General features: G+C 39.5%; 1 protein-coding gene and 1 long non-coding RNA gene across 18 annotated transcripts in view; one reads left to right on the forward strand and one right to left on the reverse strand.

Moving 5' to 3' along the window:
* ENOX2 (ecto-NOX disulfide-thiol exchanger 2) overlaps nt 1-17,292 on the reverse strand; it is a 264,447-nt gene that overhangs the window by 37,476 nt on the left and 209,679 nt on the right. For 16 of the 17 annotated variants that reach the window (XM_057314455.1, XM_057314462.1, XM_057314484.1 and 13 more), the window contains 3 exons: nt 12,469-12,624; nt 5,405-5,611; nt 361-594 (listed from right to left, as the gene is read on the reverse strand). In XM_057314455.1, the coding sequence (XP_057170438.1) occupies nt 361-594; nt 5,405-5,611; nt 12,469-12,624 (597 nt within the window). The remainder of the gene's footprint in view (nt 1-360; nt 595-5,404; nt 5,612-12,468; nt 12,625-17,292) is intronic. The other variant, XM_057314488.1, reaches the window with a different exon arrangement.
* On the forward strand, nt 8,492-16,488 carry LOC130544140 (uncharacterized). The gene is made up of 2 exons (XR_008960156.1): nt 8,492-9,831; nt 12,357-16,488. It is a non-coding gene; the product is annotated as an uncharacterized LOC130544140 (long non-coding RNA).

Here is a 17,292-nt window from a genome sequence, read left to right on the forward strand (position 1 = left end):
TAACTTGTTATCCACAATGAAATGGGATGCTGACAGGTCCCAAGTCATGAATCACAGCTAAAATTCTCTGATGTAGAAAAGTGGGAAAAATGCATCTTGTCCTAGTCATCTTATGTATGGAGAGCAAAATGCCATCCCTTGAGGCAGCGAAGGAGTAGAGACACAGGTGTGAGTGACAAATTTTTCTGGCTCTTCAGTTACAAGGTACACCTCTCTACCTGCAAAACTCCAACACAAGAAATGCTTAGAATCCGTTAGTGGGAAATTCAAAGGATAATTGCCAAAAATACAAATATATCTATTAAATTTCCCCCAAAGAAAAGAGTTCTTTTAATCACAAAGCTCAAGTGCTTTCTGTACCTTTTAGTTTTTCAGCAACAACGCTGCATTCATGATCTGAATAGTGGACCACTGGTGGTGGGGATGGTGGGCGCAATCTTTCTTCTTCCATCCTTCTACGGTGGCGCTCCTCCCTTGCGAGCATACGCTGTTTGCATTCCCACTCATACAGGTCATCTCGAGCCTGTGCAAAATCGACGTGGAGCCTGCCTGTGTCCTTCTTGTCAGTGCTAGAGCCCAGGCGAATGCGGTAACCTAAGTGCAGAAGAGGGAGAGAGAGAAGTACAAGTTACCTCAGTGGGTGAACAACTGTTAAGTACTTTTCCCAGTTCAGTGCTTCCAATGTGGCTGTGGCAATTTCAAGTGACCACATAACCTTAAATTCTCTCCCCACTACTAGTGAGGTGAACCATCAAATGACTTGGGGTATAGTTTCATTTCTGATCACAGTTTACTATTCTGTGGGTTGGGTCAATCTTGTTCATAGGAGTTATATTCCTCCATCTGCCACCCTACCTCTGATAGGGGGAGGCTCTAGGGGTAATGGTATTAAGAATGAACCTTATACGGCACCGTGGGTTGGAAAGAATGGGAAAGGTAGCCTCAAACTGTGGTGTCTTTGAATAACTTCAGGAATGTCAGTCATACCACTACATAGAATTTTGATAAAATTTAAATGGAGCAGCTTGGCATTTCAATCCCCCAAATTGCTTCCTAGATGTATTTGGCAACCCTGAACATTTTTTTTTTCTGGTAAAAAAATGGATATGATGGGGAGTGGTATGTGAGCCAGGTGATATATAATTTGGGATCCTTAAAAAAAAAGAGGTAGTGTGCTTGTAATCCAGTGTTATAAGACCAGGATTCAGAAAACCAGGATTCAAGTCCATATCTCCACTTTTTGTGCCAGCTGTACTACCCAAGTTAAACCTCTTAACAAAAAAGTGAAAAACATTTATTAAGTTTTTATTAACTTAAGTTTCAGAAGCTGAGCTAGCTCCTTCCACACACATGTATTTTACTTCATTCTCAGCATAAGCTTGCAGACCAACTCCTGCCTTAAATAACTAAAAATATGGAAAATACATATGAAACAATGGTTTTTAAGACATTGGACATTGGGCAATGAGACAGAGATCACTGAGAGACAAGAAGCAAATGAAGTGATCCCTATGATTTCTCCAGTTTATTACACGGAGAGAGTTTCCAGGCCTCAGGACAGAGAGAGGAACTCAGTCAAAGCATGTTGATCTCCCCGAGTTGAAGAGATTGAACTAGGAATCCAGGGAGGCTATGATAGACAGAGTTTATATGGCAGAGTACTGGAAAGAGGAAAGCTATACAGAGAAATAACTTCAGAGATCTGCAGAGGGTCCTCCATTATTATTTAGCTCACATTGAAGTCTGCATGTGTGTGTGTATGTGGAAACTACCTGTGGATTAGAGGTAACAATCCCCAGAGCTCACACAGAGCTGGCAATAGTTCCTTTCCCCACAAGCCAGAGCAGAAAAAAATGAATAATTCACAGAGTATTGAGTAGAGTAGTCAGAAGGGTTTTGCCTTAGTGGAGAAAAATGAGCCCTAGACTAAATCCTGCTCTGGTTCTGCTGAACAAAGCTTAAAAAACAAGACCTAAAAGGATAAAAAATTTTTCCAAGTTAATTAACTGCATCCCAGAACAAAGTTCAAGAATACATACAGGAATGAAAAATATCTTGTACCCAATATGGTAAAATTCACAATGTTTGGCATCCAATAAAAAAATTATCCAATATTCAAAGAAGCAGGAAAATCACAAGAAAGATTAAAAAATCAACCAATCAAAATGGACCCACAAGTGATACAGATAATATAATTAATATACAGGGACATAAAAACAACTATTATAATTGAATTTCATACGCTTAAGAAGTTAGAGACAATGTTACCATATTAACTAGTAACACAAAATACATAAAAAAGAACCAAAATCAAATTTCTAGAGATTTGAAGTACAATGTCTGAGTTGAAAAAAATTCACTGAATAGGACTAATGGCAATTAGACACTGCTGAAGAAAAGATTAATGAACTTGAAGACACAGCAATATAAGCTATTCAAAATGAAATACAGAGGAAAAGCACTGAAAGAAAATGAACAGAGTACCAGTGAGATGTGGGACAACTTCAAGGGGCCTACTACACCCTAACTGGGGCCCTGCCCGGAAAGAGGGGAGGGAATAGAAAAAAAATATTTGAAGAAATAAGGGCAGAAAAATGTCCAAATTTAATGAAAACTCAGAGATCTAAGAATTTCAAGGAAACTCAAGCATAAGAAACATGAAGGACATTATACCAGGCATATAATAATCAAATTTCTCAACACCATAATAAAAAAAGAGCATATCTTAAAAGCTTCTGGGGATGTACTGTATGGTGACTAATATAACAAAATAAGAATTATTTAAAATAAATAAATAAATAAAAGCTTCCATAGACTTAAGACACATTATGAGCAGAGAAACAAAAAAGATAACATCATATTTCTTGTTGGAAACAATACAAGCAAGAAGATAATGAAGTAACATCTGACAGAAAAAAAAAAAAACTGTCCTCCCAGAATTCTACGTCCAGAGAACATATCTTTCAAACAGAAAGGTGGAATAAATTCCTTTTGATACATACAAATGCTGAAGAATTAATCAGGAGCAGACTTGCACTATAAAAATTGTTAAAGGAAATTCAAGCACAGGGAAAATGACATCAAATGGAAATTTGAGTTTATACCAAGGAAGGAAGAGCATACATAATATATGATTCCATTTATATGAAACGCTAGAAAATGCACACTAATCTGACAGAGAATGGAGCAGTGGTGGCCTGGGGAGAGAAGAAGGGAGGGGCAGGAGGAATGGATCACAAAAGGAATATGAAGGAAGCTTTTGGGGGAGGTGGGCATGTCCGTTATTTTGACTGTAGTGATAGTTTCACAGCTGTATGTATGTGTCAATAAAACCAAACTGTATTTTTGAAATATGTGAGGTTCATTGTATGTCAATTATTATACTTCAATGAAGCTGTTATAAAGAATAATGCCCCTTACACTAAAACCGCTACACATTCTTTTTAGAAAGAGGAAGAATAAATACATTTCATAAGCACATTTTGCTAGGGCTCTTTACAGTTTACAATGCGCTTTCACATTCAGTCATCTTATTTGATCATCTGAGCCATCAGAAAAATGGCTATTAATGATTGCCTTGCCTATTCTCCCAGGATCATGAAGAGGATCAAACAAAAGGATGATATGAAAGCTTGGTATAAACACATGACAGATACTATGATGCTAGGAGATTGGTACACGGTGCACAACGTTAGCTCCCTAAGATGCTCAAACTCCAATAGAAAAAAAATGGTTATTTCTACATTCCCAGCCCCCTTTCTAAAGGATTTTTGTTTGTTTTAACCTTTTTTTTTTAAACAATGTGGGAGAACAGCCATCCAATTCAGGAGATTTCTAGCGCTTATGAGCTTTCAGGGAGCAGGTTCAAATTTAAAGGGCAAAATTTAGTGTTTTTACATCACCGATGATTGCAATCCCCTTTCCCCTGGCAGCCTTGAGAATGTTTCCAGGACATAGTTGTTGCCAGAGAGCTGATTTCAATGATGTTTAGATGGATACCTCCTGAGCAGCATGTCATCTTTTATGTACAACTGTTCAGAGTTTTTCAAGACCTTTAAGTTCTTATTAAAACAGTCTATTGTGGAATGCTCTATTATCATTCCTAAGTGCTGTCAAATCTTCTGTACCTTTTACAGCACTTAGCAAATGTAATAAGAGTATTATACATCTCAATAGCCAAATTATGGAAGCAGCCCAAGTGTCCATTGACAGATGAATGGATAAAGAAGAGGTAGTATATTTTTACAATGGAATATTATTCAGCCATAAAAAGAATGAAATCTTGCCATTTGCAATGACATGGATGGAGTTAGTATTATGCTAAGTGAAATAAGTCAGAGAGACAAATACCATATGATTTCACTCATATGTGGAATTTAAGAAACAAAACAAATGAGCAAAGGGGGGAAAAAGAGAGAGACAAACCAAGAAACAAACTCTTAACAATAGAGAACAATCTGATGGTTACCAGAGGGGAGGGGGGTGCGGGGATGGAGGAAATAGGTGATGGGGATTAAGGAGTGTACTTGCTGGGATGAGCTCTGGGTGATGTATGGAAGTGTTGAATCACTATATTGTTTACCTGAAACTAATATAACACTATATGTTAACTAACTGAAATTAAAATTAAAAACTTAATAAAAAAGGAATATTCTACATCTTCTTCCTCCTCTCCTTCCCTACTTTACCAGCCTACTTTTTCAAACCCTCATTACATTTTCCCTGGCCTGTTGCAACAGGCATCTAACTGACCTCCCCTCCCCCTAGATACTGGGGATTCAAAATTAGATAAGACACAGTCCCTTCCCTTAAGGAGTTCATACTCTGCTCAGGGAGACAGATGTGGAAAGAGACAGTCCTAGCATGGTGCTATAGGTGTCATGCTAGGAGGAAACATTGGGTACTGTGGAAGTGCTAAGGAAGGGGTGCTCAGACCAGCCTGGGGCACAGTGGGGAGAGAAGTCAGAGAAAGCTTTTCAGAAGAGATTATGCTTGAGCTGGAGCTTTGGGGTGTGAGGATGTATATATGGCAGGTGGGATGGAAAAGGTAATTATAGTCAGAGGAAAAAGCATAAAGCACCATGGCACATTCTGAGAACTAGAATTAGCTTAGTGTGTTTAGGACATGGTACGTGAGGGAAGAACTGGGAGATGGTGCTGCAAGGTAAGACAGATAATCAAGGCCCTTAGATGTGACAAATAAGGAGTTTTGGACAACAGAGACAACTGAGAAGTGCCAAAGAACTTTAAAGTAAGACGTTGGGTGGAAACACTCATTTTCCATCTCTGAAGGCAAGAGGGGCTACCATTAAGCCCAAACTTTACCTGCCACAGATGCAAATACACTGATCCACAATCTCTGCATTGTGCCTGGTAGGCAGACTGTTCATAACTAAACACCTACCAGAAAGATAAAGGGCTTTGTCCACCATGTATTCCTCAGCAAAGCGAATGTGACAAAAGTTCTTTTTGCTCTTCCGAATAGCAATGATCTCTCCACACTGCTCGAACATTTCCACGATGATCTGCTCTGTCCCATTTTCAGGCAGGCCACCCACAAATACTGTTTTGCACCCTGGTGGTCGTTCTCGAGTTGCAGGAGGTGGAAGATCTGAGCAGAATTGCAAAAGTGTTTGAAATTAAGATGTTTGCTTGGGACAGACCTCCTAGAAATCTAACATGTCCCAGAGATAGCCCTACAGCCCCCATCAGACTCTGGCCAAAGTGCCAGAAGCATGTGGCCTCTAAGGCGCTTATCTCTGCTCCACAGCACATGGAAATAATTTTATTCAATGGTTTGGTGACCATGACGCCTAAATGATAAAGACAGACCCGTCTGTCTGTCCCATCCAGAGTTCTTTAATTCTGTTCTTTACTTGTGTTGTGACAACTCAGCTATGCCCAATTTTCAGTCATTTTTGCTAGGAAGACAGTTGGGGGGAAATCCCACTCACTTTAAATTCTTACTTTCTGGAATTCTCAGAACCAAGGTCCCTGAGAGAAGGGTTGTTTAATTCAGTTTATAGTTACTAAATTCTCTGTTCATGCTTACTGAAAGAACCATTTCAGAATTAATTTGACAATGATGGCGTAAACATTTACAAAAATATTTATGGGTACCAGAATGATTTGGCTTACAAAGTCAGCCAGACTATAAACCATGCTTTCTAGGTTTTTTTGTCTTTTGATACCAGTGAGTCCTTCTTCAAATTTCTGGCTGGAGAGGCGAGGTCCAGAGTCAATCCTGCAGCATTTAGAGGGAAGTATGAAAGACAGCAGAGAAAGTAAGCTCGTCTGGGAAATCATTAACTAAAGTGAGATAAATTTGGCTATAGAGAGTCATTACAAACCTACTTAATGAGATGATTCTCCCTCTGCTAAAAAAGTATGCTTTCTACTCACTCATCTTATACATAAAGCCTGTTTTATCTGCCAGCTCCGTCTGGCTATTTATATGTATCCAAGCATTTTCCAAGCAAAATTCTACAGTTCACGGCCCAACAAAACAAAGTGTGATGGTCAAGGGTTTTTTTTTAGTGTTGATTTTTTATCTGCAAGGATTTATTTTGTGTAATCCATTCTCTCCATTCAGCTCTTACAATAATTCTCCCAGCTCAAGATTTGGAGAGCTCAACAACTAGTGATTACAGCTCCTATGCAAAACTAAATGAGCCTCACTTGTAGATCAGGCCAAGGTCCCCGCTTGACATTTATCCAAGTTGGCAAGTGGATGATTTGGGAGCCTCCTTGGGTATGAGCATCTCTAGCTTCCTCACTTTGCTACCACTGTCTGTCTTATCAGTGTGGCTCAGAATAATCAGGTTCTCATGATGCTCTCTTCCCCTTTACTTAGTCAATAAAAGGGGTAAAGGGATTCAGGGAACTTATAAAGTTTCTGTTAATTTTAAAAATATCTGTTATTTCAAGAATTCACTGTATTGGTCTTTTGTTCTATAGGAGAAGTTTAAAAGGAAAAGGAAGATAACCTAGTGAGTAGGAATCTGAAATGTCTTAGTCATGGGCACTGGAGAAATTTGATTTTAGCCAAAAAGGGGGAAATTGAATCTCTTGAGACTTCTGCTTCTGAGTTTTTAAGAAATGGAAGGATTCTAATATCACACACTTTCAGTGATTCTCAACTCTGACAGCACATTAGACTCAACTTGGGAGTCAAACAAGAAAATCCTGGGCCCACTCCAATGAGTGATTTAATTAGTTTGGGTGCAGCCTGTGCATTATTTTTTTAAAGCTCCTCAGGCAACTCTAATGGTAGCTAGGATTGAAAACCACTGACTTGGTCTAAACTTCTCCTGTTACAGAGAAAAACCTTAGCTGAGTGAGGCTGAGTGACTCATTCAAGATTACCAAATTAGATAGAAAGAGAAGGAACATGAACTTGGAGCAGGTAAACCTGGATTTAAACCTTAACTTTATAACTGTCTATAGGACTTTGTGAAAATTACATAACCTCTGAGAACCTCATATTTTCATCTGTAAAATAGGGATACTGCCTTCTACCTTACAAAGGTTTTTGTAAGATAATCGATAATCTACTGTCTATATTGCAAGTGGTACAATGCCTAGTGTTTGATAGGTTCCCAATAAATAGTAGTTATTGTAGTATTATTATTATTTACTGTTATAGAACCCAGGTTTCCTGATCACCAATCTGAGGCTTTCTAAAGCCCTACCACAGGTCTGGAGTGGAGTGGTAGCTTAAGACCTGGACTTCTAAATTCCCAGCTCCTTGCTTTATCCAGATCTTCAGATAAGGCTTGGTTTGGGAAGGAATCACTCTTCTCAATAGAGGAATCTACAGCTGTGAAGACACAAATGGTTTTGACCATGGAATACAGAGCCATGTTTTCAAATCAAGGGCTTTAGCCAAAAATCCCTTTTTAGAATTCTTCTGAAGTTTGCTATTTAAGGAATTTGATGGTAAAGAAACTTTTTGTGGCGCAAATGATCATCTTTTTATATTATTTAAGTTTGCTTAGTTAGGTCTACGTTTCGGTCCACTGAGAGACTCTAAGGAATGTCTGGTTACTGCCACAGTTACATATAACACCGAAAATACAAAGGCTTTTAATCCTTTAAAAATTCTGTGGGATTTAAAAATTCTGTGATGAAGTCATCATCCTATTCAGATGCTGTGATTATTCTGTGGTAACAGCTAAGTAAGAAAGCATAAAAGCCACTAAGAGTGGGGTCAAGAATGCTGGGGTTTATTTATTTTCCTTGGGTAAATGTAGAAAGCCTCTTTGATAGCATTCGCTAAGATTTAGGTGTATGCCACTCAACAAGGCAATGGGCTGTACTACCTTCCTTAATGGATAGTACTTGTACTTCAATTAACAGCTCAAAGCACTTTGTTGTCTGGGTCTGATTTTCTAATCCCACTGAAATCAGTGATCTGGGCACAGCAAGGATAACTCCATAGGAGAGCAAATTCAAAGTCCACCTATTAATCAGGTAATGTGCTAAACTCTTCTAACACCCCAACCACTACTCTGGATAGAGAAGAAGAAAACTTCATGTAAATGACTCAAGATAACTGAGAGTATAAAGAACTTTAATCTCTGGTAATGGAAAAGGAGAAGCTTCTAGCAACTCTAATTATAACTAAGCACCTACTCTGGGGAGCCCTTTTGGGGGAAATCAGCATTAAGATCTGAGTCACTGCTGATCTTTGAAAAGTGAAGTAGGGGGCAGCATGGAAGACCTATAAACCACTTGCATGTATCTTGCTTTTCAAAGAAGCGTCACAGATCACTCACTGGTTTGCTGGAATTTACATACTGTAAAGTCTTTGAGTTGATTTTATTAGACAGTCCAAGACTGAAGGCCCCCTAGACAATCAGCAGGGGTCAGATATATTTTAATGTAATTCCAACTGATTGGAGGTAATCAGAAGACTGGTGAATCTTTATTAATTCTCAATTTACCCACTTTCTCTAATTTTCTTTATAGAACCCAGCCCTAGGAGCCAAAATGAGGTTGGCCTGTTCTGAAATAGTAAAATGAAAAAATTGCTTTTTTTTTTCTGGCTCCTGGGTGCTTTCCCACATCTCTGTACACACGTAGCAGGTGATATTCCACCATTTATTCCATGTTTTCTGTTAACTAGACAGTAGACTCAAAATGCAACCTCTCCATGCAGAAGGTCTATCAGCTGAAGTGGGAGGAAAACCAATACTGTCGTATCCTGAAAGCCAAGTAAAGAAAGTATACCAATGAGTAAGGAGTAACCAACTGTGTCATATGTGACTATTAGGTCAATTAGGAAGAGAACTGAGAATTGACTACAGGATTCAGTATTATAAAGTCACTAGAGTTCTTAAACAAGGGACATTTTGATAGAGGGGTGGGGTGAAAGCATAAATGAAGAAGATTTAAAAGACAATTGAAAAAAACTGGAAACAGCTAGTAAAGAGGGCTTTTGTACAGAAATGCAAACTCCCTCTTTCTCTTTTAAATTTCGAAATGTTGGAATTCCTCAGGGGTCTCTGCTTGTTTGTCATCCTTTCTTGATCTATATAATCTCTCTAGTGGTCTTGATCATTCTTACACTTTCAAATGACGTATTGTTTCAAAAAGGATGAAGGGGTCACTAGTACTAAAAATAGCAGAGAGATAAAGTAACTTAAGGGGTAAAAATTATCCATTGGACATAGCACCCAATATTTAAGTGAAAATGCATTAGAGCAATGAATGATTAACTATTGTTTTAATTTCAGTATCTTCCATGTGGAAATGTTCCAGGAGAAGATAGGCTTGCAGTTGGGCTGGAGAGGAATGTGATACTGGGAAGCAGTTGAACTTGACTAACAGGTGGGTAAGTGGCAAGTAGAAATGACGGATTGAAGTCACATGAAGCATACCAGTGAAAGGCTTCTGAAGTCAGGAGTTGGACTTGGCATTTGTGAGCAATGGGAGCTCCAGGACTTTTGGGTTCTGTATATGTGACAAGCACCTGGATGAAGTGTCAGGTGGGAGAGGGTGAGGAATTGATGGTAAAGATATGTTCTAATGAAGCAAGACAGAAGCAGATTTGATGGCTGCATAAAGAGACTGTGAGAGTCCCCAAATTACAGGACCTTATTGCTTGAGAGGCCATTGAGTGCAAGAGAATATACCAGAGACAGAGGCAGAATATATCAGAGTCAGGCTAAGTACTGGGGTTTATAATCAAGGCCTTAGCAGACAAGGTTGGTAGGCTCTGGAGAAGATAAGGGATTCAGGCATACCAAATCCCTCTTCCCATCACACCTTCACAGTCTGGGGTGTTAGCAAAAATCATACTTGCCATGCTTTCAGCACAGAACTAAGGGAGTTTTCTCCATTAGCATTTTCCCCCACACAACTAACCTGAGCCCCCTTATAACAAAATCCAAGTTCTAAACAGGAAATAGAACACCAGTTTACTTTAAGCTGTGTCAGGAGGGTCCGTTTTTAATTCAATCCAAAGCCAGGTTCCTTCCCAGAAGCCACCACTTTACTGGCACTAATTGCTCTGTTGGTATTCTTAACACAGAGATGAAGAACTAAAGGATTCAGCCATGAACGTAAAATGTTCCCTTTCACTCTGTGGCCCTTCCAGCTTAGAACTGCGAAGGCATGGTGTAGGTGGGGAAAGATACATGTATTTGAGAGATGTCTGTCTCTTTCTTTTCCTAGAGACTCAAAAAGTTAGAGCCTCTTAAAAAAAAGTTAGGGCTCTTTAAGGTGTGTATGTCTGTATTCCTTTAAAGACTGCTCAACAATGTGGTCTGTGTTATACACAAGGTATCTGTTATTCTTTGGAAATTCAGCGACTGAATAGTCTGTAAAGTCATCACTTGTACCCAACCTAGATGTTACAGGTTATGAGCCATCCTGTTACCTTGGACTTGACTGAGACAATGAAAACGTAGTGTAGGCTGATTATGTGATAAGTGGATGATTAAAGCAGCAGGATTCTACCTTTACATATGTAGGAGGTTTTAACACTGGAAATGCCTAAATTCATGGCTTTTGAAATGAAAAAAGGTAGTATCAGTGATGCACAGCTTTCTCTAATCCAAAAGCAACACATGGGAAGAAAGGAAAAAAAAGTTCCGCTGCCCATTTGTAAGGACAGTGGCAGTAAGAGTAACAGACAAGGGTACGACAGTGCCATTCATTCACCTAGGCACTAAATACAAATCTAGGAATGGCCACTTGAGCTGGCAGGTAAGGCCTACTAGGTCATCTTATTCTCTATTCCCTAATTCTCCTGTGACATATTAGCTCTTCTTCCAATTCAGTCCTCTGAGATGCTAGTCTCCTAGATTTCTTATTGGCCTGGAAGGAAGTACCCTGCTGACGATCGAGGTCAAAGACCTGAAGAAGGCATTAAAACATTTTTCACTAAAAAAAGGCACCAAGGTGATTTGTCTAACCAACCCTGACTGATTCTAAGATCCTCTCAGTTATGAGCAGACTATCCTAAGTAGAATCCAGGGCCTGATTCCATGACTAACTGATTCCTATGTAAGGTAGGAGATGAAATTGTTGTCTGAAGTCACATGTCAAAAGTTATGTTTATTGTGATAAGGCAAGTTCTTTGATCTATGGCCTGAACCCTTGAATGTGTCCCTTAACTGCTTTAATGTCAGCACTGTGGTGGCAGCTCCCTTAAGTAGGCCACCCAGCACCATGACTAGAATCATGGAAAAAGTTTTAATGAGGCTTGATTCGTGTACAGAAATAACTTATGATCACTTAAAGTAAATAAAACCCCAAACAGATCCAGAAAAAAAAGTTTGAGTCAACTATCGCTGCTATATTTTAAGTGAAATATGGCCACCATATCTTTGCAGATGTTTTTAAGTGTCTAAGGAGAAAACTATTCATTACTGACAAGATAGATCCCTAGACCATTTCCACATGAATTTCACTGACTGGATGGTTGCAAGTGGTTTGACTTAGTCTCAGTAATCCTCTTTGCCCTCATTGCAACTTAAACCTCACCCCACTGTCTGTTGCAGCCCATCAGTTGAACAGCAGTAGTTTGAGTGACGTGTGAATAGCTGGTGGCAGTGGAGGATTCTTAGCACCAAATGTATATTCTCATGTGCCTCAGGTAGGCTCAGACACACTCTATTACTGCCATCGTCAGAATGTAGGCCAGTTATGAAAAAGAGAGTCTGTAAATGACAGTGTCGAACAACTTGTGTCAGGTGTCTCTGTACAAGCACACTTGAATTCCTTACCAGATGGCATTAGAAACACATTTTATCATTTGTACTGCAACCAGCACACAGAAATTTACTGTTCTGTGCATAAAATTCAGCCGTGCCTAGTAAGAGAAAATTTTCCTGTCTTCTGTTTTCTAGGTGAAGCTTCTATACATACAGCTATGAAGCCCTTGGGTATTCTTTTGAAAAAGAAGAGTGTTTCTAGACACCAAAACATTGTGACTTGTGTGGAGAAAAAGCAGAATATTACTTGGATTTGGAGGGAAAAGCGTGCAGCTTTTACAGTGTATGATCTCTTTTACTACTGGCATATCTGGTGGAATTGGAGGAGGTACTATTCCTAAGCCAGGCATCATTGGAGTTATTGGTGGAATTCCAGTCATCATTCCAAGAGCAGGATCGAAGTCTAAAAAAGGAGAGAAAAGAGAACAATAAACGACACCAGGCAAGGTCAAGTGGAGGCAGAATATTATCTTATAAAGACTGTGGACTCTGGGAAACAAACTGAGGGCTTCAGAGGGGAGGGGGTGGGGGATTGGGATAGGCCGGTGATGAGTAGTAAGGAGGGCACATATTGCTTGGTGCACTGAGTGTTATATGCAAATAATGAATCATGGAACATTGCATCAAAAACTGGGGATGTACTGTATGGTGACTAACATAATATAATAAAAAATATTATTATAAATAAAAAAAATAAATAAAAAGTTCAATAAAGGGAAAAAAACAAAATAAAAATTATTTAAAAAAAAGAAACTAAGGGTCTTCCTAAGACAGAGGCAAAATATTTAAGAAAACATGGTATGAGCATTACCAGGTCTTAGATACTATATTCTACTTGTGCATTTTCCTTTTGGGGTGGGGCTGTTTGTTTTTGCTTGACCAGTCTGTTTATCTCTATATTTCATTTTGATATCCAAGGCCTTTCACCAGTTCCCAATGCACACCCTCCACTCCATTCGGACAAGGCTTCTTGCTCTCCCTTGTAACACTTCTTGTCTTTTTGCAGTATAGCATGGTATTAAGAGCACACAATTTTGGAAATCAGGCAGACCTGGGTCCTACTTCTATTATTGCTTTGTAGGATGAATCTTTTGAACCTCCATTTCCTCATTTGCAAACCCTTACCTTATAGGGAGCTGTGACAAACAAAACAATGAATGTAATGTGCTTAGCATAATATATAGCACAAAAATACTCAATAAATAACTATTCTCTGTGCTTTTGTTCATGTTGTTTTCCCTGCCTGGAATCATTTGAGCCTCCCCAAATTCTCCTCATACTTCAAGGCCTGCCTTAAAGAACTCTTCAAGGCCACTTTCCCGGAAGAACTTTTTCCAGATAATTCTGGTTCATTCTCAACTTTGTGTTGAAAAACTGTTCTACATCTGTTGCCACTGAATTTTATTTTATTTTGCATCATCTTTTCATTCAGGGATGCTTCTAGGATGTGTAGGGGCCCTCACAAAGGTTTTTCTGTGGGGTTCATCTATATACACAGTTTGATTCACCCCAAGTCAGCATCAACACCATTCAGTGGCATAATCTCATGAGATACCATGAAAGAAATGCCACACCAGGCAGCTACAGTGATTTACTTACCAGGCTACCTTCCTGGAACCAAGACTCTGAGAGGACTCCATAGGCAGGAGTTCTGAAGCTTCTTGGAGAATCTGGTTGACTCCACATGTGGGGTAGAGGATTGGAGAGTGCCCCAAAGGGGAGAAAGGAGGACTAGGGTCCACATAGGTTCGGTATGAGATTGGGACTCCTTGCTTAGACAACACTGCAAGTCCTGGTCAATTCCAGGCAATGAAGAGGAACTTTAAAAACTTCAGAAAAGGTGCTTAAGATTAGAACCTATATAGAACCTGTTCTGGACTCAGGGCACCTACCCTGATCACACTACCTACCTGGCTGGTCCTTAGCACTGGACGGGGACTTAGGAAATATCAGGCAGGCATTTCAAAGTATGAGGTCCCCTAAGATGCGGGCCTAGGGCAAAGGTCCCACTTGCCTGGGTCTAAGGGTGGTACTAGTTTCATTTAAATTTTGTCTCTATATCAAAATGCAAGTTTTTTGAGAGAAGGGAATGCATTCTACTTCCTTATTTCCCCACCTCTCACTGCTGTCCTCTGCTACAGAATGCACAGTGGACTGCAAGCAAAGAAAGTATTGCAAACAACGAAAGTATTGCATAAGGAGTTCTGATAATGTAGGGGCAGTTGCAGTAGCCCTAGCAGGTCCGACTCCCAAAAACCTTACTTTGCTCACCACAAAGACTAGAGGGGGCTTTGCCTATAAGCATGTCCTCAAGCTGGCTCTGAATCTCCTGGGTGGCTCTCTAAGATATTGAAGGGGGTGGATCTAAGCAGGGGGAAGAATCTGTGGTCCCTAGAGAAGCAGAACTTCAGGAACAATAGGCCCAGTAGGGGTGAGTCTTATGACCAGGCAGATAGGCAGGCGGGTAGCATGTGTGCCTCCTCAATTGGAAAGTCAGCCCACAAGAGCCAGGGCATTCCCTATCTTCCCACATGCCTGTCATGCTGAAATATCAAGACCCCAGATATGTTTGGGAAGAAAAAAAATGTCTTCCAAGAAATTAGAAGAAATTTTATTTTTCTGAAAACAAATTTACTTTTAGCTCTCATGTGTCAGCTCACCCAACATGCACTTGTACACATGCATGTGAGTGTGTGCGTGTGCGCGCACACACACACACACACATATATACACACTCCCTTCCTCCCTCCCTGTGGCTCTTATATCTCTAGTTTCCTCCACATACTAGTTATATGACCTTAAGGAAGATTTCTTAATATCTGGTAACATAGTGCTATTTCTTTTTTGATAAAAGTGGGGATAAATGATGACATTTAGCTCAAAGGATGAAAGGGCAGAACAGACATGAAAACCTCTGGCATGATAGGTGGTAGTCCTGATAGGTAAGTTTCCATCCTTCCATTCAAAACATGCATACACATGTCAATAAGTCCACTTATTCAGGCATTCATTCCCACATTCCACAAGCATTTGTGATAGCTTTGTATATGTCAGGCTCTATCAGGTGGAGGCAGGGGGTCCAGGTCTTCCTTTCCATCTTGGAGGACTTAGGCCCCTGATACCCTGTGTTCCTATGCTGTAGAATAAGAGCACTGTGGTTAAAAATGCCATTTGTGTCTTTGGAAAATTTGATTCCTCGTGTATATGATTTTGGAAAAATTGTTAACATTATCTCACCCATTTACAAACTGTTAATTTTCAGTAGGAAAAGATCAGATTAGTTTGTGTGCCAACTAGACAATTCCATCTACTATTCCCCTCCAACTGAAATGTTTGTCTTCCTTTTATTGTTCTTCCTGCCTCCTCATTGTTATTCATATAGCTCTGTCACTCACAACTCTACCTTACCACAGATTACAGAAACATCAGTTCATTAAACAAATTCTGCCACTTTGGCTGAGAAAGAAATGCCTGTCTCCATGTACTGTCTACTAATAAATGGAGACAAACAAAAAACAAATGCACAGGATAAATATAACTCCTGACTGATGTACTCACCACTCTGTTTGGTATGATTACATTAATATTTTATGAAATTCATTTAAAAGCAAATGTATTCATGACATATGGCTAAAGCGAGAGTAGATAAATTCCCTTTCTTCCTTGCGTTCAATATGCCAAGAGTTCCATGGGCTACACTTCCTAGCAGGGCTTGCTAGAGGGCAGGTTGCATATGACATTTCAAAGACTTCTAACACATTGATTATTTCTTTTGTTTATCTCCAACCACTAAGCACCAAAGTCGATGTGAATATTCAATGCCAACCAAGAAAATAACCATTTGAGATCATCAGACTTAAACAAGTATTGCAGAACCTGAAAAATCAAACAAGTCCAACAATTTATTTATTTAATAATATTTTTTATTATATTATGTTAGTCACCATACAGTACATCCCTAGTTTCTGATGTAAAGTTCCATGATTCATAACTTGCATATAACACCCAGTGCACCATGCAATACATGCCCTCCTTAATACCCAGCACAATTTAAAACACATTGGGAATAGAACACCAGAGAAATTATCTCCTTCTTCGAGGCCCCCAGCCTGGCTTGACAAGTACACCAATAAGTGCGTAGTATTAACATTTATGTTAGGAATTCAAACTTTTGAAGGAGATTTGACATCGTTTTATAAAAGGATTATGGAAAAGTCCAAGGTATTCCTCCTAAGTCCTTCCCACAATAAACACTCTGTTCTGTTTTGCTTTTGTATCTCTTCTTCTAGCACTTTTCCCTACAGCCTTCTGACTCCTGGCATTGCCATGCCTGGAAGTGTCATAAGACGTTGGTTTGTAATCTCTCTTTTGATTCATGAACTTCTCCAAATCCCAGCTTACTAGAGATGTTATGAATGCTGTGTTATTTGGGCCAGCTTGCTCCTTTGAGTTGCAGCTCTACTATGTGATTTCAAGTAATAGCTCAGTGTAGCCTTAAACATTCCTGCTCCCTAGCAACTTGGGCTCATTCAACCTAGAGTAGTTACCTGGAAGTAAAATCACCCTCTGTTCTCTTTAGGCATTTGAGCCAGGGAGTTACACTGGAGGCACATACCATTTCTATGCTGCCATCCAGTCATCCATATGTCCATCCATTCAATAGTTTGATGCCAGGCCCTGTGCCGGGTGTTGGGATTGAGGGAATGATTAAGGCAAAATCCTCGACCTCATAGTCTAGTTTGGAAACATCCATGCAGTTACAATGCTGTATCACCAATTATCAACATCCAAATTGTTTGTTGGGTGCTTACAATGTGCTAGCACTGTGCTAAGCATTTTATATAATCACATTGCAGTAAGCCTGTGAACTAGCTACTGTTATTATCCTTCATTGTATACAGAAATTAGGGCCAGGGTATTTAGTTAGTTGCCCAAGATTACAAGCCAGTAAGAAGCAGAACTAGGATTCAAATCTGGACTGGTCTAACTATAATGCTCCTAACCACTACATTGCCTCTCAGTGTAGTATGACAATTGTTTTAATGAATTAACTTAATTATAGGTCAAAGGT

This window comes from Ursus arctos, chromosome X (genome assembly GCF_023065955.2).
Source record: "Ursus arctos isolate Adak ecotype North America chromosome X, UrsArc2.0, whole genome shotgun sequence".
Taxonomy (NCBI): domain Eukaryota; kingdom Metazoa; phylum Chordata; class Mammalia; order Carnivora; family Ursidae; genus Ursus; species Ursus arctos.